The sequence below is a fragment of the Bombus impatiens genome, unplaced genomic scaffold (genome assembly GCF_000188095.3).
Source record: "Bombus impatiens unplaced genomic scaffold, BIMP_2.2 scf_2222, whole genome shotgun sequence".
Lineage (NCBI taxonomy): Eukaryota > Metazoa > Arthropoda > Insecta > Hymenoptera > Apidae > Bombus > Bombus impatiens.
This window is the reverse complement of record NT_178641.1, coordinates 2,059,730-2,082,244: the sequence shown is the minus strand read 5'-3', so window position 1 is coordinate 2,082,244 and position 22,515 is coordinate 2,059,730. Positions and strand designations below refer to the sequence as shown.

The 22,515-nt window shown below is 40.8% G+C and overlaps 1 protein-coding gene across 5 annotated transcripts in view; it reads left to right on the top strand.

Annotated features, from left to right (window-relative positions):
* The window catches only part of LOC100747071 (neo-calmodulin), an 80,010-nt gene that overhangs the window by 12,244 nt on the left and 45,251 nt on the right, over window positions 1-22,515 (top strand). For 3 of the 5 annotated variants that reach the window (XM_024372001.2, XM_012393191.3, XM_033324373.1), the window contains one exon: window positions 12,178-12,204. The exons of the other annotated variants lie outside the window; for them this stretch is intronic. In XM_024372001.2, coding sequence (XP_024227769.1) covers window positions 12,178-12,204 — 27 coding nt within the window. The remainder of the gene's footprint in view (window positions 1-12,177; window positions 12,205-22,515) is intronic. 5 annotated transcript variants of the gene reach the window in all.

The window sequence follows — 22,515 nt, the reverse complement described above, 5'->3', positions numbered from 1 at the left end:
CAAATAATTTTTACCATCTTTACTGCGTGTTCTGAATTGTTGTATCATACGAACCATATATTTCTGCTTCTTTAAAATCAATAATTTGATTCCAAAATCCTGAAGCATTTCTCGATGAAACTTTCTTAACTTACGAGATTCGTGGCTACCCGATCAACACTGAAAGGGTGTGCAGAGCGCGGAAGTGGTAATACAGGCGCAATCGTCTTTTGAAATTACTCTCGCTTCATTCGATATCCTGACCGGATATCAATTTTTCCAACGATCGAGTTTAATTTCCGCCTTTCTATTCACTGGATTTATACGAACTTGGAGGTGACCAGAAGCTGCATCACAACAGCCTCCGTCATTTCGAATTTAAATTACCGCGTGTTTTAATACCGGTCGCCTCTGTTGTACGCGTTTCGAAGCGTATTTGCATGCAACGTCGATATACACAAGCGAAAGGTGCAGTGTTATCGCGGCACGTGTGGCTTCGACCAGCAAAGGTTCCAGATTAATATTCATTGGACGGTTTATTAAGAAAGAAATTGCTCTCGCGCACGGCTATACGTAAATTCAAAAATTATTCATACGATACTCGCGCTACGCTTTTCGTTCGTTTGAAGAAGCGAGATTCACGAGGCGGGTCAATGTTTCACAACTATAGGCGCGAGGAACAATTAAGCTTGTTACGTTCTCGCGTGGATACTAACCGTTTACCATTGTCAAGGTGTCAAGGTTTTCCTCCACTCATTTTTGAAACATTTCTCGCTTCTTTTTGAGCAAACCTTTATCTGTCTTTTAATTATGCACGCGTGCAAAGGAACGACCTGTTCCTCGAGGATTTGTGTCGTTTACTGCAAGTTGCACACAGACTTACGGAAATGTGTCAAGAAGATTTTATAGTAAACGTAGGACGTGTCTCTTGCAAGATGATGGGTACATGTGGGCTGAAATTGAAGCGAGGCCAGAGAGATTTTATAGCTCAAAGTAAGTCGAATATCAGGTATAACACAATTCCATTGAGAGCTTCGTAAAAAGATTGGACGTTCAGCCTAACCTATATAGACACTTTACCTAACACAGTGATACAACAAAGAAGTAAATAAAAACGTTATGCAACTGGGTATCGAGAGAATTAAAGAGAATTTCATCGCTGTTGCAATTCTACTGCAATAATCAACAGCCGCGGCGGTTTGCTGCGGTCAGAAACAAGGTGAAACAGGTCATCTCTTAATTAATCTCGTAATTAACCTTCCTTGATGACATGGATATATTTGCGTGTCTACAAAAATGGGCGGAACTCTAGCACTCGTGTATGAGTGCGTTGTACGTGGGAGAAAGATGAAGTTACCGCATGGAGCAAGCTTATGGGCTGCTAGTCTGGATATCTCAACGGAGAGAGCTTTGCGTGACTGCAGCGTTGGGTGAAAGATATTTCGAATAAGGAATAAAAAGATAACGAATAAAAAGATATATGTTGTACGTTAATAACTCGTGAATAATTCGTCGTCGACGTTGTACGGTCCTGTTATTCTGTGCTCCTACATTCTGCACTCTTTTATTGCACTGGGTTGTTGGTATCGCTTTGTTGGCTTTCCACGTTACGTTTGGAGGCACCTGTGCACTAGTGACAGTTCTCGTCCAATTGGCCGACATGGTCACGAGCTATTAAATATTTTATTCGCCATTCTATTTCGTTTAAATTTTCCCTCTAGAAGCTCGCTTGTGTACGCTCGATTTTGTTGTCATCGCGACTCTTGTCTGACAAGTGTATAATTACATCGTACGTTTTAATGTATTTTCAAGTTTCCGCCAGTGGCTATCATTTCCTTGCCGTATTCTTTCTTCCATTATGGCACCTCCCAAAAAGTTGTTATGCAAAGGCTACGTAACTTCTATCGTAAGTTCGGTTAACCGCTCTTCCTGTGGAATTTCATAGCACTCGGGTTCAATATTCCTGGTCCGCTGTTCTCACCCACGGCAAGCAGACACGCTCCTCGATTACGGAGAACCGGCAACCACTGACGCCTTCGCCTGACATTAACAAGGATCTGCTGAATAAAATCAGCGATATCGTCAATTCAAAATTGAAAATAATCGAAGATGATTTCATGATTATTCCGTCAAACATCGTGGTCCTAAACAACACTGCAGAATATTAACGCTAGGGAGAATAAGCTCGAATCGAATACGAAGAACCTGGAAGAAAGTATCATGGATGAAATCGCGCAATCTGATCTTCTTCGATCTAGAAGAAAACACCTCGCAGTCGGACATGTCCCTTGTTAGAAATATTTTGGACCCCATTTTGCTCGGTTCCTACGACCTCGACGTTACCGTTAAACGTTTTGGCAGAAGTAGCTTCGATGGCAAAACCAAACCAGTTTGCGTTACGTTCAAATTGCCCGATGTACCGCTCTCGATCCTGAAGAACAAAAATAAATGTCAGAATCTCGCAAGATCAGACAACGTGGTTAAACAACGTGTCTTGCAACAATCGAAGATCTGTGCTACATAGTATGAACGATAATTCAAAGACGAGTAGTACATATATTCGTACTGTACGTAGTATTGGTTACGCATAATTAAAAAATTAGCGTACCACCAGAACGTTGAGAGATCCTCGCGTTAATTGTAATTCTCGCGTCGTCCGATTGCTCGTTCTCGCCAATCATGCGACGTTATTGTTCTTGTTGAGACATAGCTGCAAGTTGGTATTTCATATGCGGAACCTGGTCTGATCGGATTCAGCGTTTACCGTCGCCATAGATTCAAGCTTTCAAGTAGTTCTTCGAGAGGCGGTAGTTCTGAGTGGCGTGTTATTGAGGTTGTTAACCTATATTCCGGTGACCATGAGTTTATACCGGGTGACTTCAACCTACCCTGTATTAAGTGGGCTGTAGTCAGATTCCACTTTTGAAAGCTGATTGCAATCAGAGAAGAATGTAGCATCATCGTTGGAATATTTGGTTGACAACCTAAGCCTCTGCGGCTTAATCCAGGCGGACCACGTATTCAACTTTTTTGGTTCTTGCAATGTCAAATATTGTATTTATATACAAAATTTGTTTTATTCGTTATTTTTTTGTCTGTATAAAATTATTCGTGAATAACGATTAAATTCCAGCAGTGTCTATTTCACACATGAATGCGAATGTCTGCGTCGCACTGATAGATGTATCGATGCGTGTAATCCTGAGTTTGGCAATATCGGCAACATCAGTTACGTCAAAGGCGAGCTGAACATGCTTGAGAAACAGTTCTCTTCGAACTTTGGCACTTCCTTCCTGTTAGCGTTCCCTTCGAACAGTTTGATTTCGATCGGTATCGCTAATCGGCAGATTACGCTTACTACAATACAACGAATGAACGAATAACGAATAAAGGATTAAGAAATTGCAAGCGAATTATGAATGAACGTGTAACGAATGAAATGCGATCGCTTATACGTTATTCGTATAAATAACTTGACTAATGTCCAATTCTGCGTGACTATATGTCCCTCGTGTATGCGGCCTAAAGTGCATCCCACCTGTTGCTAGGCCTATATCGCGCGATCTCTCACATTTTCAGCGTCCTACTCGAATCTTTGGCATTCCGCTGCTAACTGGCGCCGTGCTTTATTTCCGCCCACAGGGGATCGAATTATCCAGGTAAATGACCGTCCTTTTCCTCTGAATTCGCCGGTCAGGATCTCGTTTTATCGATGGGATGCTCGCTATACGAGGAAAAATTAATTTCGCACCACGACACCTACTCCTACGGAACCACCGTGATTAATGACACCACCTGTCTCGTTGGCTGTCTCCGCTAAAAAATGAAGCCAACCAGTGAATTTTTTCCCTATTCATTCTACCACTGCTTTAAATAATGGAGGATTCGAAACGAGAAATTCTTCAATGATATTTTATCTTTCATTGATGCGACAAGTAACGGGATACCTGCTGATCTTCGATCAAACGATAATCGAGCATAAGTTATTCGAAAAGTGATCGATCGATCAGAAATCAGCGAAAGATATGAACAGGCTGCGAACTAATGAAAACTCAGGGAATCCTGCATACGAGTGAAAAAGCATAATCGAAGCAAAGATTCGTTTTAACCATTGAATATTTCAAACAGTATTCTACTTTGGATATTTCACACCCTTTTGTATAGCATACATATTTTTCTACGATTATTTGGATTTCTCTAATTGTCTGACACTTATGAATAAAAATATACGTGGATAGAATTGAGACAATAATAGGAACAACAGGTACAAGTAGAATCGTACAGTCGCAGTCAGACGAAGCAAGAGCGTCAACCAAATCTTCAGACACAAACTTTTTTAACAGAGAGTTTGTTCCAACAGATATGGACGATAAAAATGAAACACGAAATAATATTTTATGGACTGTACCAATGGATTTGAGGATTTTCGTGCAAAATAATATAATCGCGCTGCGAGTATTGTTGATATTTTACTGCGAGTGTTATTCCGGTTATCGTTCGCTACCAGATTTTCAAGAAAACGAAAGCGGAACGTTTATGTTGTCAGAGCTTGTGCCAGTTTTACCGCTGGAGTGGTTATAAATTGATAGACTTAGAATTGTCGCGCTTCTTTAAATATACACGGAAGCTCTTTGGCGAAGTTAAACGTAATATTTGTTCTCTGCTTTACTTCCCGCGAGCAACCAGCAAGATCCTCCAGTTTGCCCACGCGATACCGCGACGTACTATTCTCGAAAAGAAAAATAAGAGTGGAACGGAAATTACGTTCGTTCGAAACATTGCAAATTCCTCGGTAAATCTCGAAAAAGTTCCTATCTAGCGGCGATAATAAACGTCAGCCGACGGATTCGAAAGCTTTAAACGATGTTGCGAGCTAGTCGTGCATCGCTTCGTCGCGTATTTTTCAAACGAAAATTCACTGCTCGGATGTTTAAGAAACGGCGCGAAACGAACAGCGTAATTGCTGGAAATTACGTTGGAACACTCTCGGAAGTTCGCTCGCCGTGCAAGCACTCGAAAGGGCCACGAGGATTGGAAAAGATCATTAAGCGCATTAATTGCGCGGTCATTAGTCAAACGACGATGCTTCAATAGCGACTACGAATCGCGAAATGAAGCCAATTTCTCTCAAACAGCATACTTGGACAGTTTTATGTCGGCCGAAATGTTCCTGGGTGCAAATTGCCGAATTTCAGCGAAGTTTATTCACGACGTGGTACTCGTAAAAATATTTCACGCGTATTTTTTCCTACGTGCCGACGTTCATATTGAAACGACGCCCAAGGGAGGGTTGGAAACATGTTTCACGGAATATTTCGCAAACCATTAGGTCTAGCAAAATACTTCAAATATAAAAGTTGCTTGCTTTCAAACAATTTTGTGAACATTCATAGATTCAACGATAAACGGCACAATTTGATAACCAACAATTTCGTATAAGAATAACCTGACACATACCGTTTCTCGGAATTTCTTGACGTTCATTTTTTATCTAACTTTGTTTCCCTATTTTCATAAGAAATTTCATCAAAACCAATGAGCGATCCTGTATCCCCGGCTCCTTTATCCCAAGTTTGAAAGTCTCGAAGCAAAGGCTACGTAGCTGAATCTCATTTGCCGTCGTATTTGTAATGAAGTTTCAGCGAGTTATCAAGCTACCATAGCAAGAAACCCAGGGCATCGAGCGGTTGCTAGGGGAACCAGTCACACGTGTCGGCGACTGACGGAAGCTGAGTAACTTGACACGCGTACAGACATTTGTTTCCTTTCCCTTGAAAAGTTTGCCACGGTGAAAGTCATCAAGGAGATTATTAACTTTTGTTCGTTCCTTTAATAAACCCTTGAAACTCTCGAAGAAGTTTTAACGAATCGCAAACTCGATCTGGCAGGGAAAAAAAGAACGTAATTAGTGCATTTTTATCTAACACGAAGGATATTCTACGAAAGTTTCATTAGAAAGTGCTAACAATCGACGATCAGCATTTGAAAAGTCTGTCTTGATGTTTTCATACGAAAATGCCTAAATGCATGCACGATACAACGAACGCGTTAATAACGCGAAACGTACGAAACTTCGATGAGAACATCCCCTAAACGCTGAATCGCTGAATTAAACACAGCTTTCATCGATCTAGACATTCGTGGCTTCTATTTTCAACGCAATTTCCATCAGTTTTAAACAACTTCCGCTTAAACGTAATACAGAATGTTTCGTAACAATCGAAATATACATACATACTTCGATGCTTAAAGCTACGACTCAGATGGATTTGGGGATTAAAGCGAACGAGACAATTTGTGGCAAACGATAATGGTTGAGCGGTGAATAGATATTTCAAGGTGACGTGGATTAGCATCTTATTTGAAAAGGGAAGATGATATCTTCTCTACAGTTATAGGAAAATTATATGAAGGTTTCTCGAATCTCAATTTTCATTGTTGATCTTCTGTTGATCGAATCTTTTTAACTCGTGCGAAAAATTACTTTTCTCTACTAGTGATTAGTATTTTCGTAGGAAGTTTTACAAAGACCTTGTAAAGAATCGTGTCTTGAATATTATGTTTAAATAATGCCAGAGTCTGTGAAATAATAGGGGCTGCTGCTATGAGAAACAGCGTAACGATAGAACAAGTAGAAGGACAGCAACGATATTAACGACGGACTTCTCTGGCCGTTTATCGAGTAGAGGCTAGATAAATATCTAACTGCACAACGTTATGTGCGGCCGGTGACACTGACAAAGTGGCTGTTCCACTTTTCAGTGGACTAAGGGCGTAGTTGCAAGTACAGAGAGACGCCATCGCGACAAGACAGAGAACTGAACGGAAGGACGACACAAAGACTTGGGAATTATTATGCGATATCACGATTACGAGATTCGTTGGATCGCGCTGTGTTCGAAAACACATAATATTTTCTCATCACTTTGTATTGCTTAGTTCTTGTTTCTTTAAGCTTACGAGATATTCTTAATTATTGGTTTGACAACTAAGTGATTTCGTCGTTAGGTGGTATCGACACCTAGTTGTCAACCCAATAGAACGTTATCTCAAACGCTATCTTCTTGGAAATGAAATTTACAGAAGGAAGTAATAGAAACAATTCTTATGTGTGTATGACGTATATGAAATAAACTTTCAAAATCAGTTTCATCGGAAACGGAGCGCCCTATGAAAAAATTCCATTCTACATCTTCGATTTCTTCATTGACGTACACGATTACTTCCTTTTGCGATCAGGCAACCATTTAAAAACACCAGCATGCGTGGGTCGCACCGATAAGAAGTTACACAATCCCGTTTTATAAGACCTACGCAACATCCTATCGAACGAGGTGTCGGAGAATAGTGGATAAATAATTGCGGTCACGTGAGTCGATGAAAGTTGCCGGGATTTTGATGTACGAGCTTTCGCGGGCTGGTCACGGAAAGCAATCTAGCCGGAATAAGCTTTCTCTCACCGCTTTGGAGAAACAGAACGGAACACTCGAGGAAATATCAATCGCGTTGCCGACAGAAAGGGTCGAGCTTCTCACCACTTACGTGGATCTACTTCAGACCGAGAGTTTGCAGAGGTCGGACGAAGCTTTTTCCAAGCGAAATAGGGAGGCGGGCATTTAAAAGAAATTTCCTGGTTTCTTCATGTTCCGACGATTCAGAATGCAGACAAATTATGTGGAATTATTGACGAAATTCTCGTCCCATGGCGATGACAATTAAGAAGTACGAGCGTTGGAGAATATACCGGACAAATGATGTTGTATTATACCTTGTATCGATCCTTGACAGGAAATTGAAACTTTGCCGGATAAGTTACCGCCTCGCCGAGGTACAGGAGACTCTGCAATTCTGTATCGGTCGTCGAGCACTTTGTAATAGACAGCCGCTTTATGGTTGACTTTACCACTTGTCAGGCGTAATTGCTAATCGCGCGGTCCATTCACATTTTAAAACAGTAGACTATAAATATTCCTTTTTCTTCTACGATTATTATTCACAGTTTCGCACGCAAGGTCGTGTATCAATTATCGAATATTGTTCCTGAACACGAGGAATTCTATTTGAAATATTGCTTGGCCCTCTGGAGACGTCGTATTTCTTCGCTCGATAAGATAAAATTCCTTTTCGTATGCATCTAGGTAAACGTAGAAGGATCTTTATGGTGAATGCATACGGCAAAGTAGAAGTACACTCTGATTCAAAAATCTTAGAAAATCTTTCATCTTCAATCTTTCGATAGCGGTCGATCGAAGAAGAATTCAGAATGAATAATTTAAAGAGTAATCATTATTTTCTAGTATTTCTGTAGTGCGATATAAAATGCATGTTCTTAACGTTGTGCAGGAAATAAGTATTAATAATTATGTTACGTATGACGACCTTTAAGATGTGAAATTTATTACGCTATATTTACACGTTTTATTTATACCGTGAAAAAGGTTAATAAAACCCCAGCATTTGATGTAGATAATGAAACGTTAATGGATTAGCGCCTACTTCTTTTATTGCATAAAATATCAAGTTAAATGATATTTTGATCGATTTGGTAAATTGAAAATTACGAAAAAGTGTCAACGCTAGAAACATTATTCCTTCCAATTTATCTTACAATTTACTACTATTATTTCTATCTTTTTGCAGCAAATGAATTCGTAGAAGTGCAGCACTGCTCAAAGTTATTAGGATAGCTGATATTCAGGACAAATTGACTATTTTTCATTGTCAAACGTTAGTCATGTTCATGTATAATGAAATTAAAAAATTTCGAAAAAATTCAACTACTTGATCGGTTATGTCTCTAAGAGACTCGTTATTAAACCTGTCGTGAAAGTTCTGCGCGAGAATGTACATACCTAGCGATGCACGGAGTAGAGTGTCGAAATTCTTTGAAGATTCTCGGGGAAAAAGAGGAACGAGGGAACGTGAAAGCGGAAAAACGCGAAGACACGGGCATGGGAAATTTTGTCTGAGAAGGTTCCAAAGCCTGGAGAGAGCTGGAACTCGCACGCGACCCTTGACATTACCTGCCCTACATAAATGACCCAGATCCCCATGACTCCGTTCTTGCAATTTCTACTGGACAATAGTGTGATCCAATAACGACCATAGAACGCCATAGTCGATGATGATTGCTTGATTCGCGCCATCTACTAACGAACTGATGCTAATAATTCTATGAGAAGGAATCCCAAAGTCGAGAGAAACTCTCTAGGGTCTCCCTTAACGCAATTTATTTGGGAGAATTTCTCGGAAGAATTTCGTTTGCGCGAACAAGGGAGCCGGTTGATGGTGAGAATTTACTTCTTGACCGAGCCACTTGCTTGTAATTCTCTTTCGTCGATCGAAACGTCGAATACAAAGGGAATACGAGAAATTGCGCGTCTTCCTTGAAATCTCGCTAGAAAGTCTCGTTCGAATTACGTCAAACAACCTGAAGCTGCTTTGTTTATTTCGACTATTAATATATTTATAATCGAAATATTTTTTCAAGTTTCTACCCTTGTTCTCGTTAGTCTAGTTGTTTATCGTCGAGTCTCTTGCATTCGAGAAACTCGACTAATTCGAACGAAGCTTAACTGCTTTAATTCGAAAGCAACTTGAAGTTAAGAAACTCGAGTTCACGTAATCGAAACATATACCGAAGCAAACTATCTTGTAGCTTTTATATACTCTTTCAAATTAGTTTCATGCTTTATGTATAATTGTGTCTCGTTACAATGCTGCTTCAAAGTGTTTTGTATAACCCATACGATATACATATACGCAAAAAGTGCTCGAACACTACTTTGCTGAAACAATGTAACTCGACTAATCCGAACGAGGCTTAAGGTAGGATTTACCAGGGAGGAAACGTCGAAAGCTCGATAAACAAAAACAAGCTCGTGGCTGGGATTCATTTTCATTCTCCCGCGATCGCGTTCTCTTCCCTCAATCTCTCCATCTCCCCGGAGTAAACTAGCACACCAGAAAGCTCGCCGGAAGGTAATAACGCGGAACTCGTTTCGCAATAAATTCACCGCCGATTCGAAACACGTATCCCGTGCACGACAAGTCCGGCAAACTAAGACATTTCGTGTTTTCCACCTTCGATGGTCGCAGATAGATTCCTTTTGATAGCCGAAGTCTTTTATTTTACACTTCGTTCTTAGGCAAAGGGGGTTCGGATTTCTTTCGTTCTTCCGTTTTCACGGGTACAACGTTGATGCGAGAAAATTCAGTATTTCCTTGACAAGAGCGCAAAGCGTGGTAGAAATGCGAAAGGAGCGCGTTAAGGGTCGCTTTTCTTTGCTCGTCTCGCGAAATTTTCTCGTCCTATTGCCCCGTTGAACGAGATTTCGCGCTCTGCCGACTGGCGTCACACGGAAATTTCATGGTCGTACGGGTATCGTGTATCTTGCCTCGGTTTTCCATTGAAACGACATCAGCCGGTTTCCATGGTGATTCCCGGATATGAAGCGGCTCGTAAAATCAATGGAACGAAGTCAAGCGACCGGTAGTCGGCTGGAAGTAATTACGGTATCAGGAACAACGAAATCAGTTGATTTGCACGGACTAAACTTTTTTCTAGGCCGGTCTCGATGACAGTCTCCTTTACGCGGATATTTATCGAGTGTGTCCCGCTCGATGTGTTTCAAAAAGTTGTTTCGTTAGCGGGGAAATAGGGTCGCTTTTTGAACCAACTTCATTTTTTTTTTTTTTGTTTTTCATCTCTTTTTTTTATACCCCTTATTGTATAGCTATTGGACCAGTCGATTCGTTCACGAGCTCTGGGGCAAATAAAAGCGCGATTTTACATTTTAATCTCGACGACCGCCAGAGGGTTGGGGCTAATACGTCCGCTTTGAAAGTAAATTGGCTTTCCTGTTGATCGCTGGATTCATTGGTAATCGCGCGCAAACCTGAATAATGATGGGTCGAAGAGAAAATTCAAGTGAAGTTAATCAAGATACCGGAAAAATTTCTCTTTTCAGCGAGACGAGACGAGACGAGTAGCAGTGAAATATGAACACTTTTATCAGCGCCTCTTTTCGCTCCATGTTTCGCTTATTTTCCACGCCTCTCTGCTTCCAAAGATTTTTTTTGTTTTTATTAACAGGACTACCAGATAAATGCGTATTCGAGCGATTTTGAACGCTGCAAAGAACTAGACGACTCTGTCAACCACGTCGGCCACGCTGTTGAAAATCCTATCGGGATTAAACGGCGACCATATTTTCCCTTGCATTTATGGTGATTCACGCGACCCCGTCAGCTGGCTGCATTTGTATGCATGCAGTCTCATATAATAGACAATGCAGCATCACATGTACAAGCCAATCTCGAATAGAACACGCGTGCGCACAATGGTCGCTACTACTATTTCGACATACCAACACTAACTACGCGGGCCAAGGCTCGCGGTTTATCCAATTACCGCGAATCCAGGCAAAATGTGGAGTAGTCGAAAGTTCGGAAGATCGCGTCGCGTTTCCTTCGCGTTACTTTGCGAGCTTGTCAGCCAAATTTTGCAGGAAAGACAGAATCTTAAGGACGTCACGCGATTTTCCAAACAGAGACCGATGTCTCGACGAATTTACACGACTCACGAAAGTATGTCGATACTTTTACGAATACATAGTTAATGCTAAGAATCATAAATCACATGTAAATTGGTCTTTCGAGAACTCGAACTTAATTATGCTCTTTCTCACGATTATGCGTTTCAACTTCTAAAAACATTATCCACTCAATTTCGTAGTTAACCGAGTCATAACTTTTCTGTCTGCCGAGATACGTTTTCATAATCTGAAAAAAATATATTGGACCATAAATTGTACTCGATATACCAATTATCAATTATAATGGTGAAATAATCGTGAAATTTCGAAATGTACATATTTAGTATAATATACATATATTGACAAAAGGTTTTTCCAACAATTGGAATATTCTCGTGAGCTAGCGTATGTAAATTTGTTCGAGAAACAACGACGTTCAGAATTTCTTAGAGATTTTACACATACAAACTGAAAACTGGAAAAGAATAGAAGCTGGGTCATTCTGCATGCGCCGCGCGCAGACGATCGACATCCTTCCACTTGTTTGTCTTTTCTCACGGTCTTTTCCTGTTTCTAACACGCATTCATACATACCATTCTCTTTTATGATTCTATCTCTACCTGTCTGTATAATATTCTTTCTTGTGTTTCTATTGCACAGGCGCATCGCGGGCCGGCTGTCGTGCAGGTACAAATTTCCACGCAAAAATTCCAAATTCTCTGCACAAAGACACCTTAGGCGTCTATAGTTTATCTTATTGTTAGTCTCTTTCAGCTAGAATGCGTCCCTTCGGGGGATCAGTAGCACTTACTTAGTTACGTAGACGTCGCAAGACGTTCATCCCTGTCTCGCTGTTAGTAGAGAGCGAAACAAAGCTTCTTAGCATTATCAATTATCTATTTATCAACTAAACATTATCGAGATATCCTATTAGCAAGACTGTTTACAGATAGATCGCTTTCGTTCGACACCTATTGCGATAGCTGAAACACTGAATGCGTAGTGTTTTTGCGTTACGTTTTATTCGGATCTTTTCAAATTATATTCAAATTTAACACGCGAAAGAAGAGTAAAAAAGAAAAAAAACGGTAGGGTGATTGGAGATTTTGTTCATTGCAAATCGGCAATTTCGTATCGACGAGTTACTCCGACTCGTCGATGTGTCTCTCGAATTAGAAAGATTACGTTTCGTTGATCCCGCGTACAGCATGAAAAATTCGATGATGCATGAAGATTTTTCACCTAGTCCGCATGTCTCGTTTGTGTTCGATGCGTTTTACTATCGTTAGTACCACGAAACGCCACTTTAGTGCGATGCAAGAACAAGTTCGAGAAAGTTCGAGCAGAATTTTTTTAACCCTAAACCATTCTCTTTTGTAGGTAAGTGAGCCGCTCGCTCGATGAAGCAGTAATCCGATCGGTAAGTTAGTTTTTCTTGGAAACTTTACGAGTTCACGCGAAAGCTCGATGCGCTTGTAGTCGGTACAACAGAGCTGTCGGAAAGCTCCGTCCAATGGTATACCGACAGCGTCGGTACTTTGCTCGATCTACACTACTTGCGCCGTATTTATCGTCCGAACTCCTTACTAGTTTCCTGCCATGATCGTTGACGATATGTTTAGTAATTTCATGCGACTTCAAGAAGGCTGTTCCCATGCACCGATGCTTAATAATCGCTAATAATAGCAGGAAGACTTAATCAAAATATACAATCTTATCCATAGAAAACAAATACCGACCATTCAGAGGTTTTAATTAGGCGATTTGAACACGCTTCGTTTATTTAAACAAAACCAGTTAGTGCTCGATTAAATAAACTTCTGTCGACTGAACTCATTTGCCTGAATTACAATTATATAAGCGAAAAATTGTGAATAGTATGATCGTAGTGAATCGGTATGATTTTATTATATGAACTACTTGTCCTGCGATAGGTCCACGATGTTCAGTAGACGGCAAGTCCATTTTTATCCTTTTCGACGATTGAATTAAATATATCCCTTACACTTCTTAGTAGCAAATCGCAGAGGGCGTAAGAAACACTCTGATTTTTTTCAAGCTCGATATTCCAGAACGTAAGACGCGAGATTCTACGACAGGTTTATCGTGTATTTAGTTAACGAGCTTAAGTATATAGAATTGAACATATATAGATTGAAACGAAATGTATGCAAATTTCACAAAATGAAAAAGAGATAAATTTCCTATCGATACATAGAGAACGTAAATGATCGTATTTCTCTGTACTTGCTTCGTGTTCGCTCACGTTCCCGGAAAATCACCATGGATAATTTAGCGATTTCAACGAACTTGACTATCGACAGGCATGTTATACAAATAACTGTTGTCGACACGAGTCACAGATATTTTATTACATATCGATTTGAAAAAGTCGATACAGGTCCGCTCTGTTTAACCTGTATTCCTTTTACCTAACATTTATGCGTCGATGCGACAGTCGATGGAATTCGAGAAAACGTAAATAATACGATTAATGTTATATTCTCAAAAGAATGCAATCAAATACAGTCGTGAATAAAAATACATGGACAGGTAGTAGAAATAGATATCGATAAAGTTCTCTTGAATACAGCTTCCATACATAAAACTAAATATCAATTCCAATTATTTATTAAATAACCTATACACTATAAGGATATGTAATATTTAGAAGCTAACCATATGTATGAAAGTATAGTACTACTAGTTCGATTAAATTTCATTGATACCTACTTCCAGTATCTGCCCACTTGTTTTTGTCCCAAGTGTTAAGTTGTTCCAAAAGTTTCTTTCGCTTTATAAGGAAATGATAGATGCATAACATTTTCTCTTTTATATTATTCTACTGAATTATGTATGATCCGTTTTGTCCAAACCAATAGAACGTTCATTGATAGAACATTACGATACGATCCATTTTGTTCTATTGAATTGGACAAAACGGATCGTACGAATATACCAAGCCAAGTAGTAACCATGCGGTCGTCTGACCATCACGGGCTAATACTACTGTCACCGTGTCGCTCGACATAAAATATTCATTTCTGCGTAGAGGAAAAGCGTTTCCGTGCCAAGGTCGCGTGCCAGGTCAGTTCAACGATGGTCTCGCGCTTCTCCATGTGATTCAACAGATATACACGCGCGCGATCGTTGCGACTCGCATGATCGAGCGGGCAGACGCGAGAAAAAGTGAGCAACCGCTCGAGCCGAATTGCGTTAGGTCGTTGAGCCAGACGATCGTCTTTTTGCGGGGCTAAAAAAATTTTTTGATAAACGCCACGAAGACTCGCGTGCCTCCTTAGATAAAGTCACGCCGTATAAATCAGCAGGGCCGGTGATCTTTCTCCTAGTTTCTTATCGCGGCTTCAAATCCGAGCGGCTAGTGGAGCGCACCCGGCGCAGCAGAAAGAACATTCCGAGGAGCACACCGAGCTATTATTCCAAGCGCAACTGGCACCGGTATTATTGGAAAGCTGCGCGTTCAACATGCATAGAATTTCCAGAGGTGTCGTTCGAACGGTCAATTAGAATTCGCGAGGAATCTCTACCGTTTACTCCGCGTTAGAATCGCGATCGAATTGTCGAATTCCCAAAGCGCAAAAGTATTCGAACAGTTGTAGAAACCTTTCGCGAATGTATTATGCGTGTTGCGCGGAACATTTCGATATTTCGTTAACGTTATAACGAGACCAGACTATTGTCATTGTATTGGTGAAGTCTCGAATAATCGAAACGAGTTTCATTGAGATTACATAAATACATATTTAAACGGTCAATTATTTATTATATTAACAAGATGTCTAAATATATGTTTACAATAAATGTAGCTTTTATATATATTTTTAGGTTCGTTTCGAATTCCACCAATACAGGCATCACAGACGTATCTCATTACGCTGTTGATAAAGTATCAAAATGTTTTACAATCGTGCATACAATATATGCACAAAAGCTATCCATATACATGTTCAAACATTTTAGCGAATCACTGTATTTGTCTGTCTCTGCGATTTTATGTCTGGAATATAATTTGTATATCAATCATAAATTGTATTTTAAACTTCGCTATTTGCTTTTAATATTTTAATTGCCTGTTGAGAAGAAGAGAGATTATTTTAGAAAAGGGGAATTGTATCGTATTTCAATAATCTTACACCGAGCGAGAATTACTAGTGGTTTTGACGTCAGATGATTGAGAGACCGTTTACCTTTGATTCTATTCTCTTGTAATCATTTTGCACTGCACATTGTTACGTGTATAAGCCAAGGGAATATTAATGTATCAATTGCGAGCATAAAAATTGTACGTTCCGTTGCATTCATCTTATCCGAGGATTAGATAAACGAAACTTTTTTTCCCAAAGACACAGCTGCATTCGGTTTAACCACACTCTTATTGAATTTATGATGAAGTTGTACGGGCTCTACCGCGTACCATATGAGTACGTAGCCGAGAATTTTATTTTCTCCAATAACGAGGTAGTTTAAAGCGGCCACTTTTCAATTCGTGAAAGAGTTTATGATCCACTGGTATCCGCAATTTTAATATTTTTCGCTTTCTACTGTAATCTCTCGGAAACCGTAAAAGTATCCCTAGCCATTGTTTCTACGTAAACGCCTCGCGAATGGAATAGGAAAATTAATAGTTAATTTCACCGACATCTTTGTTGTTTCGCTCCTTTGAAATTTATTCTCGTAGCTAAACAGGCGTTTTAATTCCAATGTGATTCTCGGATTAGATTCATGAGAGAAGTTGTCAGCGGAAGTTGACCCGCTGGAACAGCGCCTACGCGTTGTGAAAATATAATGAGCGTATCATCGATGGGTTAATTCGTAAACGACGCTTTAATTACAAACCTCGTTTACGTAAATAGAATCAGTCGTCTTCGAGAAGACAAAGGATAGATAATTCGATTGTATGAATTACGCTGGTTTGATCTTTGATCGGATTTGACTTGTCTCTCTAACTATTACTATCAACATCGCGATATTCTCGTCAAGGGAATATTCGTATTACTCGAGGCAGATTTCGACACAGATCTTTAGTCGTTTTAATGTTTGATGCTGAGGGGCGAAAAGGTATTTATTTCGCTGCTGCCTTCTCCGGTGTTTCCCGCCGCGCTGATGATAAAAGCATGCAAATTCGCTCGGATTCACGAAGCACGAGCAAGCGCTTTGGTCAGATTATCCCCGAGAACGTGATGCTCTCTGAGCTATCTGCTTTACTTTCCTTTAATCAAGGTCAGGAGATGAGCAGGTCGAAGGAAAATGAAGAAACTTCCCTCACCTCTTTATCCCACCCTCTCCATTCAATTTCGCAAACACGTGGAAAATGACACCTTACAACGTCCCTTTTCACAAGGATTAAACGACTTCTATTGATGTCAGCAAGGCAACCTCGTTGCGAATGGATTCCAAACTCGAATACAAATTCGCCAGTGTTGCTGGTGAAGTTCTCCGAGTTGCGACAGCTCGCTGTATCGTCGAGAAACGTCGACTTTATTCGACGATATAGCGAGCCAACCATATTTATCAATATTTTCTACCATGAGGACCATTATTATACGAATTATTATATAATACGAATATTATACGATATTATTATACGAACCAAGTATTATGTTCGGATGAAACTTTTCGTTCTAGAGCGTTGTCATTTCTTTGCAAAGTCTCTGTCGATACGTGGAAAATATTGTACGGCATCGCTCATAAGTATCCGGACACTTTGATCGATCTGTAGTCAAAATATGCGAATTTGATCAAAGCATAGGATTAATGACGAATTATTTCTTTTTATGGTATCACCAGATTATAAATCAAAATTATCTATTAAAAATCGACACGATATTTTACTATTTACTATGCAGAACGTTCATTGGTAAGCTTCCCACCAAAATATCTCGAAAACAATCCCTTTTGGGAAAAGATATTAAATACCACTATGATCAGTGTTCGAATAATGAGCCATTGTAGTTACATGTACGAACAATGAAGCGTCTGAAAGCTTGCACGATGCAAAGATGATTAAAATCGTGCGCGCTAAACAACATGCGAAAGGAACGCGTCAGAAATTCCGATACATCGACTGACGTTTAACTGAATTCTACTTGTTTCGCCATAGTATTGTGGAGAAAAGGAAATCGAGAGATATTTCATTCGACGTCGAGGAATAATGGCATTGGAGAGGTTCGTGGCTCTTCGAGACCGTTTGTGTAACGTACGTCAGGCAAACGCGCCGGTGGCACCTGTCAATAGTTTCCAAAGGAAGTTTTACAAAAGTTTCAGCAGCACGAAAGGACAGTTCGTAGCCGCTAACACGCCAGTCCTTTGACAGCCGATACTCTTCTGTATATTTTTTTTTCCTCTCCACAGAGACTTTATCCTTTAAACGAAAATCTCTCAATCACGAGGGAAAACGTGTTTACCATTGAACTCGTTTTAACTTCGCGACAATCCCAATTAGTTCCACGATCTAACGTCGACAAATTGGTCGATGGAAAAACTTACCAGGCGAAAAAGAGTGGTTTAAATGGAACAAGCGTTTCGTAACGTGGCGAGCCGTCGTTAAGCACGCAGCTAGCCTCCCTTCTCAGATTCTCCAGAATTTTAAGATGCCGTAATTCTTGGAACGTCGGATCCTTAGTCATACACAATCCCTCGCTTACGTGGAAGATTTAGCCCCGAGATCTGCCCGGGTTGTTGATTTGTAACAGTAATTAAAGTTGGCAGGGGCTCGAGGAGAAATTATAAAGCTACAAAGATCATGAGCCGCGTTGCTTTTACGAATTCTTACCTTGCGGCGTAAAATTTTACGGATCCCTCTCTTTTCACCTGACTTTCAACCTTTTAATTGCTTCCAATAGATCAATACAGGGTGTCTCTGAATTTGCAGTATAAGCGAAATTTTTCGGCGTTACACCTCCTTACTAGTCATGTTCTCCCAATATAAAATACCAATTTCGGTCAAAAACCTCGGTTCGTTCTCGAGAAATTCGCTGTTCAAAATTTCTCGAAAGTATGTCGTATTCAGATATTCGTAGACGTATTTTTTGGAGAAGCTTCGCGTGCCATCTTCTTATCTATCATATCCTCATTTAAAATCACAGCAAGGTTGAAATACGTATATAAATTGGAGACTACGACAGCAGATTAGATCTGCCATAAACGCGTACATAAATGGGATTTAGTTTCACATAGAAGCACTGTCTAATAATTTCTGGTTTAGCATCGTGTATTACGCATTTTGTGTTTATTATCTGGCTTTCATCGTTGCGAAACAGAATTTGTTCATCAATAAACGATGTAACGACCATCAATCGATATTACAGAATCACGAAATGGGACATAAGCTAAAGATACTTACGAAACAGTTTGTGTAATAGTTGCATGCAACTGTTTCATGACTCACGTGTTCGTCGAAGACGAACGTCACTCGCAGCCGCTGTCAGCGCCATATTTTTCGAAAATGAGAATTTCCAAGCGGAAACTATTCGACTAGAGCGAGAGCACAGTGAAGTACATGGCTCTCCGATCCCATGAAGCGAAATCACCGGGCAAAATTACAACGCTAGTGTACGACTACGCCGCTTCGATCGATCGATCGATCCCTAGCTGTGCAATAAAGACAAACCGCTGTGTATTTTTACGTTCGATAGATCTTCCAGGATTGGCACGTAAGAAATCCAACGTAGCGAGCCCTGGAATTGAATGGAATCTCGTGGAATTTCGAACGTTCCGCTACAACGCAACGTGACAACGTTTTCTCCAACGTCGTGCACGTTTTTCTACTAAATTTGTCACCGATAATTCGCCTCTCAGCGTGTCGTTCGAAGCTATTTCAGGAAGAAATAGAAGTGCTTCGTCAATGGATCCCAGCATTGGTTCAATGAAACTCTATAAGAGACTGAATTCGGTAACGTAGATTACGAGGACGATGTTTATTCAGAGAATCTTCGCTTGACACGATAACCGTGGACAGGCTAAATGCCCTTCAAACCATACGAAGATAAATCTTGACAGAGATAACGATTATGTACCTTGACACGAGATAACGTGTAGTTTGGACACGAGCTGAAAACACGAGGATAAGAGGGAAGCTAAGGGAGAGACATTCACCCTGAGGATGGCGTACGTAAACGTAGAAGATACACGTTAGAGCACATTGGTCGTTGGTTCCGTAGACCAACACGGATGATGCTCTCGGGGGTCGGGACAAGCTCCGGAGAAGCTCTGATCGTGGCGGTCGTGCGGGGCTTCGAGCTTGCGCACTGTCTTGGAAATCGCAGAGTCGGTGCGCGAGGGGCGCGTGGCGGCACCGGGGGTGTCAGTCACGGCCCATCTGCCTACCATCGAGCACGTAAGTCCGCAAGCGGTTACTTTTTTCCCCCCTCTGTCAAACTGCATCCTTTGTATCCTTATTCTCAACCTATTTCTTATCTACTTTATTTCCTTTCATCTTTCAGTCACCCCCTTTTCAACGACTCGATCTTTTCTCCGTGATCTTCTGTCATCTCGACCCCTGTTACAACGTCCGATTCACCAACTTCGAATTATCTCCATCACGACCTTGAAGCTCGTTCAGTTAGCTTTTTCGAGGCAACGGCCAACGAACAGAAAGGCGAGAATGGAATTTCCCGGAAGTGTGTAAAAAAAGGACGCGCTAGACACGGCGGACGATCCATCCGCCGGCAGTTTCTCAGTGATTATGCCAAAAATGGCGGGTACCGTTGGCCGATTCCGTGACAATCACCAGCTTCTGAAAGTCTCCAGGGAGGTAGACTCGGTCGGGAACAAGTGCTCGCGGTTTCTTTTGTGCCGTTTAAGTGGCCGCCTTAAGCGCGGACCGTTTTTTTTTGTCGGAACGAATCGACGTCCCGTCGAGCGAGTGAGACGGTTTTCGGAAGTAAGGTGCCCTCTCTCTTCTCGTTCCGCAGGAAATGGATTTCCTCCATCGAATGTCTTTTTCTTCGCTAAAATCCTCGATAAAAAGGTTGTTTCAATCGTTTATTGGAAACTTTTTTCCACGCACCGTGTGCTTCTTTTCGTAGCGTGATTGCCCACTCGTACGAATCGTTGACTCGTACTACTTGCTCCTCCGACCTGTCATTTTTCTCGGTCCTTTTCAACGAATTTTTGGTGAAATTTTAGAAACGTACTTTTCATCGAAGTTCCATTGAGCAGTTTCCGATGATCGTTGACGATCGTTTAGTTGACCGAAAATTGAATCTCTTATCGCGCTACTCCTAAATGGTTCCCATTCTTTCGTAACGTTCCTCAATGAATTGTTCTTCCAAGAGGCGGAATCGCGCGAATCTTTGAAAAAAAGGTGACTTCAAAGTTTCACGCTCGTCGACGATTTCCCCTGTGTCAACGTAACACGTGATATACGCGTGACACGTTCAATTTTCCGCAGCGAATTTCTCATAAAAAATTAGCTCTTCTGCCGGCAACAATCCTGCAAATAACTACGCCTTATTCATAGAGCTATTAATAATTCGAGTAATAACGAAAACGCTCTTTTAAAGGTGTGCGATGTTTCATTAGACGATTGTTTTCGTGTCGTATACGCATTCGATTAATTTTTCAAAGTGAAACGCGATGACAAACGCTTTTCTCGCCCCTGTCCGTTGGCCAATTGAATTAGACGTATGTATGATGTCTCACGCAAGGTCAACTTGTTTCTTTCACGAGATTAAATAACATGATTAAATATGACCACGTGCATTGCAATCAGAGACAAAGACGAGCTTCCTGTACGCTACCCAATACGTAGACTGTCGATCGAAGAAAGGCTTAACCTGTTAACCGGCTCGTTTCTTAACCAGAAATGTTTCTAATATTAAATCGAAAAGTATTAATTTCAATTAAATTGATTTTAATTTCCGCACATGGAAATATAATATGATCTATCTTTGGCAAATATTAGATTGGTAAATAAAGAAATTAAGAGACTCGTAAGAAAAGCAAGCCTTGTCAATTATTTGTCATTTTTAGGTAATAACGCATTCCAGTAGTGAAAACCTAAAACTCGCTAGGCGTAGTATTGTTACGAGCTCTTCGATCACTGTGTCTGAGAAACCGGCAATCTGAATAACGAGTTTGCCCGGTTAACAGGTAAAATTCTTTTACAGCAAACTTCGCTTTGTTACCGGGATTTGCATTTCATTGGTTTCCTAAAATAAATGAAAAGTACGAAACGAAGCAGTCCTTGCTACTTTCCTTTAATGTAGAAACGATTTCATCCATATGATAAAAAAAATATCGGAATTGGACGGTAGAAACAACTGTTAGTGCTTTTATTATAGTTTCCGCTTAACGTAGAAACGATTTTAACCACTGTAGAAAAGATCAAAGTTAGACAGATTCGCTTCTATCCTACTCCCGAAATCCACGTTTCCTACGTTTCTTTCGAACCTTACGGTACTTTATATAAATCGATACGATCGATCGTCGAGATTAACGTTGCCGTAAAGTCCAGTCCAATGACTGGACCATTTTTGTACCGGTGTTTCCGATCGAAAGGTACATTTCGAAAGCCTGAGAAACGGAATACCTAGCAGGATCACTCGATAACGAGGGATCTCGTGCTGCCTGTCTCGTTTCGCGGAATAATAGTGGCCGACTATTATTCAGTCGTCTGGCCTGGGCGCTTAAACATTCCGCACGTTCACCATTTTACGTTGTACAGGCGATCGACTCGGCGCGTTCAATCACAGTAGTGGATTCGAACGAGCGCCAGAGCTCGCTCTTTGTTAATGCTGATTTGTTGCCAGTGCTGTATCAAAGTGTTTCGAAGATCGGCTCTTGAAAAAGCTGAATGAAAAACACGTTCGGGTGCATTTAACGCGGAACGTTATGAATCCGGACGCGCGACAGGTGTAATCAGAGGGATACAGGCATCCCTGCGAACGAACGATAAAACCACGTCCACGCAAGATTGATAGTGTTCCGATTGAAATTTTCGCCTTGGTATCCGCGACGCTCGTTCACAAGCGAGCG